Source organism: Amphiura filiformis, chromosome 15, assembly GCF_039555335.1.
Source record: "Amphiura filiformis chromosome 15, Afil_fr2py, whole genome shotgun sequence".
Lineage (NCBI taxonomy): Eukaryota > Metazoa > Echinodermata > Ophiuroidea > Amphilepidida > Amphiuridae > Amphiura > Amphiura filiformis.
In genome coordinates this window covers 2418330-2425788 of record NC_092642.1, presented here as the reverse complement: position 1 = coordinate 2425788, position 7459 = coordinate 2418330, and the positions used below count along the sequence as shown (strand labels likewise).

At 35.0% G+C, this 7459-nt stretch overlaps 1 protein-coding gene across 1 annotated transcript; it reads right to left on the bottom strand.

Annotated features, from left to right (window-relative positions):
• Positions 1 to 6152: 6152 nt before the first annotated feature.
• Positions 6153 to 7164, bottom strand: LOC140172106 (tubulin alpha-1C chain-like). The gene has a single exon (XM_072195451.1). It carries the CDS (start codon positions 7083 to 7085, stop codon positions 6189 to 6191), a length of 897 nt encoding a protein of 298 aa, XP_072051552.1. The 5' UTR covers positions 7086 to 7164; the 3' UTR covers positions 6153 to 6188.
• Positions 7165 to 7459: the final 295 nt, after the last annotated feature.

Sequence of the window (7459 nt, the reverse complement as noted above, 5' to 3'; positions counted from 1 at the left end):
ACACTGCTTTTAACCAAATGTTTACACTTTCGGACTATATGCATTAATTGTTGAGATTCAGTCCCGGGGATTCAGTCTTCGTTTTTGACAAAATTTAACATTTCGTCGTTTAGCATAATAGTGTGAGATTTGCAACTGCTGTGAAGAGCATTTCCGAGCTAAACCTGACCTTCTGTCTGTTATGAAGTTTTATACATGTATCAGAGTGACTCGCTATAACACATGTTTTAAACATTATTAATATTTCAAAACAAAATTAAAAGAAGACGTGACCATGAAATTCCATTGATCTCTGAAACGAGTCTTTACAAAGACATGTCTTTACAAAGAGAAAATCAATCTTCATCAACACTATAAAATTCCGACAGAAATATTACTTTTTATATTCGAATGGAACATGAGTCCTTGCACAATAAATTAATGAATTCTATCCAAATAGTCTAACCTTGTGAAAATCCTTCAATTGTTGTCATGCTTGAAAGCAATATCTGATTGCAATGCTATAATAATAACCATTTGTAAATAATTTCTCTGGACTAGTCTTCATGCGTCAAATCAAACGTCAGTCTTATATGTGACCGTACAGCATGAATGAGCCGTAAATATCCTAAAATGTATTCGAAGTTACAGTGCAAAATGTGCATGAAGGCCGTATTCATCGGTACCTCAAGTTGGTTCGACATGTATCTTATTTTTATAGTCAAACATCTTTTAAACCAATCAACAATCCTATTATTGAAGAGGATAATAAGCTTTTACTTTAGATGTCTATAGAATTCTTAATAGCTCTGGCATTTGTTTGCTTTGGCTGTATGTATGTATAACCAACAATTAACAAGGAGAGGACATTCCTGAACCTCGTTGACATGGGGATGATTTGAAATGACCGCCAATTATGACTGTTTGATATCTATTACCAGCAATGTGGAAAAAGAGACACATGTAGAAACAAAAAAGTACCATTTTGTTGAAGGAGCAAAGTTCAACAAACCATAACCCCGCTTCTGGACATCGTTTGAAGTCAAATGATATACCATTTTAAAGCTTATGATATATATGTTCTATTTAAACACGAAATAAAACAAAATGAACCGGGGGAGGAATTTACTGCTCATTCGTCTTGTACGGTCACATATGATAATAAATATCAGCTAAATTTACATCCAAGTAGCGTAAGAGCTTGGTATTGGAGGTATAAGAAAGATTTTTTGTTCATTCTCTTATTATCAAGGATAAGAAGAGCTAAGTTGTAATATCCAAGAAGAAACAACAAACAAAAGGCAATAAAATAAAAAGCGAAAAACAACCCTTACACAACACACATTTCAAAAACTCATACAAACAAGGAAAACAAAAATAATAATAAATAAACAAACAAACAACATACACCAAATTAGTTAATTAATTAATCAATTCATATAATTAAGTAATTAATATTATTAAAGGAGGATTTAGTGATCCTAGCATCCTCTTTTTATGACATTTATCAATAGATATCCACGAAAAAAAACCTTATTCCCAAAATTTCAGTTGATTTCGTTAGCGAGTTATGCATGACTATGTCTATTATACTGCTCCATAGGCCACTGTTGTAATTTCGTTCTGGTATAACAGAATACCGTACAATTCCGTCTACAGGCATAAGCCTCTAAACGAGGTTTTTTGGCACAAGAGATAAGAGGCAGACACTCTAAAAAAAACCCGTTATTTGGAGTTTGAACAACTATATTACTGATAAAGGCGGCTGTACAAACATGTATATTTGTAAGACCAATCTATTACAATATAAAATCGGATTATTTCTTACTTCTAGTCCAATAAACAGTACTCACTGTGGACGTTTCGATGTCTACCAGACATCTTTTTCTACACTATTGATGTGGTGACGAACTTCTGTGTACCACTGATGCTGATGGTTGCTTAGCAACGTGGTTGCCAGTTCTCTTTCCAAGAAGATCGTCACAACATCAATAGTGTAGAAAAAGATGTCTGGTAGACATCGAAACGTCCACAGTGAGTACTGTTTATTGACTAGAAGTAAGAAATAATCCGATTTTATGTTTCATAACAGTCCTGATGAACATGTTCAGTAATCTATTACAATGTTTTTGAGAAGGGTATTGGCCTTTCATATCTTTCGTTAAAAAATCCCTCGTTTAGAGGCATATATGCTTCTAGACGTAATTCTACGGTATTGTTGCTAAGCGAATTAATCTGCAAGAAATTTTAGGTACATAAACGTTACGCAGCCTGAGGTTTCCAGTGGTATATAAATCTCAACTTTTTTGGAGAAAATTGGAGGGGGTATGAGGCTATGGATCACGAAATGCCATTTTAAGTAATTAGTTAATTTATCTATTAGTTTATTTATCGATGATTGATTGATTATTTGAATACTTGATTACTAGTAGTTGATTGGTTGGTTCTGTGATCTGCCTATTTTCTTCCAAGATGGAAAAGTATGCAATTTCTGAAACTGCTAATTTATTTGGCGCGCTATCTGAGTTTAGTCCTTTTCTGATATGCCTCCCTCTGGAATCAAAACCACGTACTTACCTTCGTCCCAGTCAAGAGTTATATTTTACGCTGCTTTACCTGACTGATCATAGGGAACGTTCCAGCAGGATTTTCTCAAATATTACTGATGGACACTTGGTATAGCGCTTCTCCTGTAGCTTTGGAACGCCATCGCTACCTATTCATTTATTATTTTAATTTTGATAACTTAGGCCATCTTAATTAAATCCTGTGTCTCAAAGATGCCTCGGGCGTTAGTAAAATCGTGCGCGTAGTCCTCTTTGAAAATCAAGAGATTCATTTTTTATCTCTTTTTATTTTTTTAAAACAAAAAGGCGAAAATAAAACTCAAAATTCGTATTTGATTTCAAGTTTTCGATTTTTTCACAAACTTTGGACACGAAAATAATAAAAGAGAAGAATAATAGTATGTAGCAGTGACTTTTTTGCCTGCTATATTCCAACATTTGCAACATTGAATATTTTTTGCACAAAATGCTTGTCCGAAATCCTGTACTGACACATAAAAAAAAAAATCAAAATTAAAACAAAATTGCATTAAAAAACACCGCATTCCGCATTAGGTTTTCAATTTCTCACAAGCTTTGAGACACAGGATTTAATTAAGATGGCCATGATAACATATTTTCTAACTAAAAGATGAACAGTTTATATTCACTTTCATAGATTATGAAAAGAACTAAGCACACAATATTTTAAACAAAAAGAAATTAAATTGCAATATTGATTACATAAATAACACCAGGCAGCCTTGGGATATCGCGTTTTGCATCGGCACTCTTGTAATAAAATATTTTTACATACACTGCGAGTGTAATATATGGAGAGATCAAATAATAAAAATTAGCAGAATCGTAGCAATATTTTGCTTTCGGTTGAGTTGAATAGGAATGATATTAGTGAAAATGATTTACTTTGGATGCATCCTTTAAGCGTGTAGTTTTTTTTTCTTCCATATGCGGTGTGGTTTATATTAATATTAAATGTTCAATGAAAACGGCAAAGAATTTTGTTCATTCTTTTAATGCTATATTGAAACAGACCAAAGAGATGATGTAAATCGTAAATGTCGGTAAATTTGATCTTGGCCTTACCTTTCCAAAAACCGTTTGTATGTTGGCATATTCCTATATAATATACATGTACAACTCAGCAATATCATAGTGATCACCAATACATTAAAATATCAAATTATAATGGTTGACTGCAATTTGGTTTTTTAGTCTCATAATCTAATCATTAAGCGTAAGTCAAGTTGTCAACTTGATTTCAAGCCGTCTATTGTCATTTGGCGTATATGTTGTGGAAACATCTACTTTCATATCAACATTTTAATATAGATTGTGTGAATTATAGTTATAAGTTTAACATGAACACTTATAAGGTAAAATGAAATCTCATAAACCCCCTGTTTGACAAGAGGAAAATCACACAATCCCTACATTTCTCCCGTCCTTTCATTTTATAATAAAAAACGGTCCGTTATTACAAAAGGTTAATGGATATGCTCGTAATATACATACAAGATAACAGCTGTAATAGGGCAGCAAGAAATACCAACTTGATGTTGAGAAAAGGGAAAATGATTATATACGCAGGACAAGAAATAAAAACATATATGATATTAATATTAAATAAATAGTTAGTACTGAAAGAAGTGTATCGCCGTAAACTTAATGTTTGGGTATTTAAACGCCACAACTAAACATAACTAAATACGTGGCGTGGTTGAGGAAAAATATTAGCTATCATATACTTTGAATTTTGACAAATGACCACACCGGTCTTGAAATATAAAAAAAATACGAAACTTCCTCATTCTCAAACTTTTCCATGCACGAATTAAAATATAATCACTGCGTATCATCAGCTGAGGCGTCTACATAATTATATTGTCATTGATAGATATTTGACTCTGTGGAACTGATTGAAAATGAGGTAGTTTCGTAAAATATACCGCCCCCAAATTGGTTATAAAATTAGTCTCGTGTACGCTAGTTTATAGCCGTCATGTGATTGACGACTATCTATAGCTTACGTCCATACGAGTGGACCTGTAAAATTGAAATACTGGAATGAGGTGGGCGGGGCTGACTAATTTATGAATGAATAATGCCCGGAAGTGGGAATAAGCAGTTGGATTGTGTTCACAAAATTCATGATCAATGTGCCGATCAGACGCTTCTACGTTGCACAATGGAATGAAGAAAGCTTTAAAAGCAGCCGGGAAAAGCAGTAAAGTCATGTACGCATAGTCTTTTAATTTAGACGTAAGCTAAATATTTAAATATTATGCTGTCAATCAAAAATTCACAAACTTTCAAGTATGGCAAGTCATTTGATACAAAAAGCTTTAGTGCAATTGAAAGAGATGAAATTAGCATTTTGGGGAGGAAATTTCCAATGTTATCTGGTTGACCCGATAGCTTACAATTTCTTTCATCAATATATGACCAAAAAAATGTTTTGGAAAAAAATATTGGGGTCTTGGATTCTGCCCATTCCCCTCCCTTAAGCCAATTAGAGCTACATGTAGAAATGTTCGATGCTTCTTTGAAACTGTTTTGGCTCTCACCTAAAACGCCGTATTACTGAAAAGGAATGTCAAGTTATCACCATGTCCCCAAAATTAAGGGTCAAATGTCTGTATATTACCCAGTGACCCCACATTTTTTACATTTTGCTCTCACCGAGTGCCAAAAGTCATTATCTCGTCCAGATGACCCATGTTTTTGCTGATTTTGCTTGATCACACCACATATGCAATGCCACATCTGCTTGGTTTTTAAATTATTTGGGTGAAACATATAATAAACTAAGAAGCACTACAGTGGATGCATATTTTGAGAAAAAGCGTAAAATATAAATTTAGAACGCATGTGTTAAGAACGCCAAATACCAGGTGTCTCTTTCATATACAGTAAGCCAAAAAATCAAGGTACCAGTTGCGTTCACCCCTGTATACCCTAAATAAAGAAAAAATGTGTCAAAATTAAAACAAGCAGCTAATATCTGTACTCGTTAGCTCTGATTTAAGACCTAATTTGTTGAAATTGATTGGGAATTATAGAAACGGTGGTCTAAAACCTAATAAAGAAACGAAATCAAAAATTGCACTTTTGTGTTCTAATCAATGAAAGCACGACGCTAGTTTTAACGTGTTAATCAATGGAAGCACGGCGCTGGTTCTCTTGTTCGTGAACGCATTGTGTGCAAATCAATAGGGCGTGCAATGTAGCAAACTGCAACTTTTAAATTGGCATCTTCCTTGTGTCTTTTGGATCGTCATATCTTTATTTCTTGAACAATTTCAACAAATGAGGTCTTAAATTCGAGCTAAAAGATGCAGCTATTGGCTGCCGGTCCCAATTATAATTATGACGTATCTGTCTTTGTTTAGGATATACAAGGGGTGAACATAACTGGTACCTTAATTTTTTGGCTTACTGTAGAGTGTAGGAACATTTCCATTGCATGATGTAGCTATATAACTATATTACTAGCAATGGTAAGAATATTAGATATTAGAAGACCTTATTTAGTTCACATAATGTACATTATGAAATTCAAACATATTTAAAAAACTTTATATCTTGATAAGTGCACAAATGGTGAATGTATCCGTCTCTTCCCTCTTTTAAAAATGTCAATTAATATTCATCATCATAATCATCTTCCTCTGAGTCGTTGGAATCCGCTCCAACCTCCTCATAATCTTTCTCCAAAGCTGCCAGATCTTCGCGCGCCTCAGAGAATTCTCCTTCCTCCATTCCTTCCCCAACAAACCAATGAACAAAAGCTCGTTTAGAATAAAGAAGATCGAACTTATGATCTAGACGAGCCCAAGCTTCCGCAATGGCAGTGGTGTTGCTCAACATGCATACGGCACGCTGGACCTTTGCAAGATCACCTCCAGGTACAACGGTTGGTGGCTGGTAGTTGATGCCTACTTTAAACCCTGTCGGACACCAGTCTACAAATTGAATGGTACGTTTAGTTTTGATGGCAGCGATGGAGGAATTGACGTCTTTCGGCACAACATCACCGCGATACAAAAGACAGCACGCCATGTATTTGCCATGACGTGGATCGCACTTCACCATTTGGTTCGCAGGTTCAAAACAGAAGGCAGTAAGTTCAGCCACAGAAAGCTGCTCATGACACGCTCTTTCAGCAGATATAATTGGGGCATAGGTCGCTAAAGGAAAATGAATCCGCGGATATGGAACCAGATTTGTCTGAAATTCGTTGAGATCGACATTCAGTGCTCCGTCGAAACGCAGAGATGCGGTTATTGACGAAACAATTTGACTAATAAGACGGTTGAGATTTGTGTACGTTGGACGGTCGATGTCCAGACTGCGGCGACTGATTTCATATATGGCTTCATTATCAACGGTAAATGAACCATCAGTATGTTCTAGTGTATTATGAGTGGCGAGAATAGCGTTGTAGGGCTCGACTACAGCAGTAGAAACCTGTGGTGCTGGATAGATAGAGAATTGCAGTTTGGATTTCTTGCCGTAATCTACCGAAAGACGTTCCATGAGCAAAGACGTAAACCCCGAACCGGTGCCGACGCCATAACTATGGAAGATCAGAAAACCTTGTAGGCCACTGCAGGCATCAGTCTGAAAGATGAATTTAGAACAATAATAAATTAATGAGGTCACATTGGATTCAATGTGGTATCATAATGTGCAGGATTATATAGTGCATCTATTAAAAAAACAAATTTAACCCAATATTGTTCAGTTTTGAAATTGTGATTATTTTTCCAAGTGTATAAAGGATACTTTATTGGCGCAGTATACATGTATCAGAGCGACTCGATATAACACATGTTTCAGATAGTATTATTATTTCATAACAAAATTACAAGAAGACGTGACCATGAAATTCCATTAAGCCTTTACAAAGA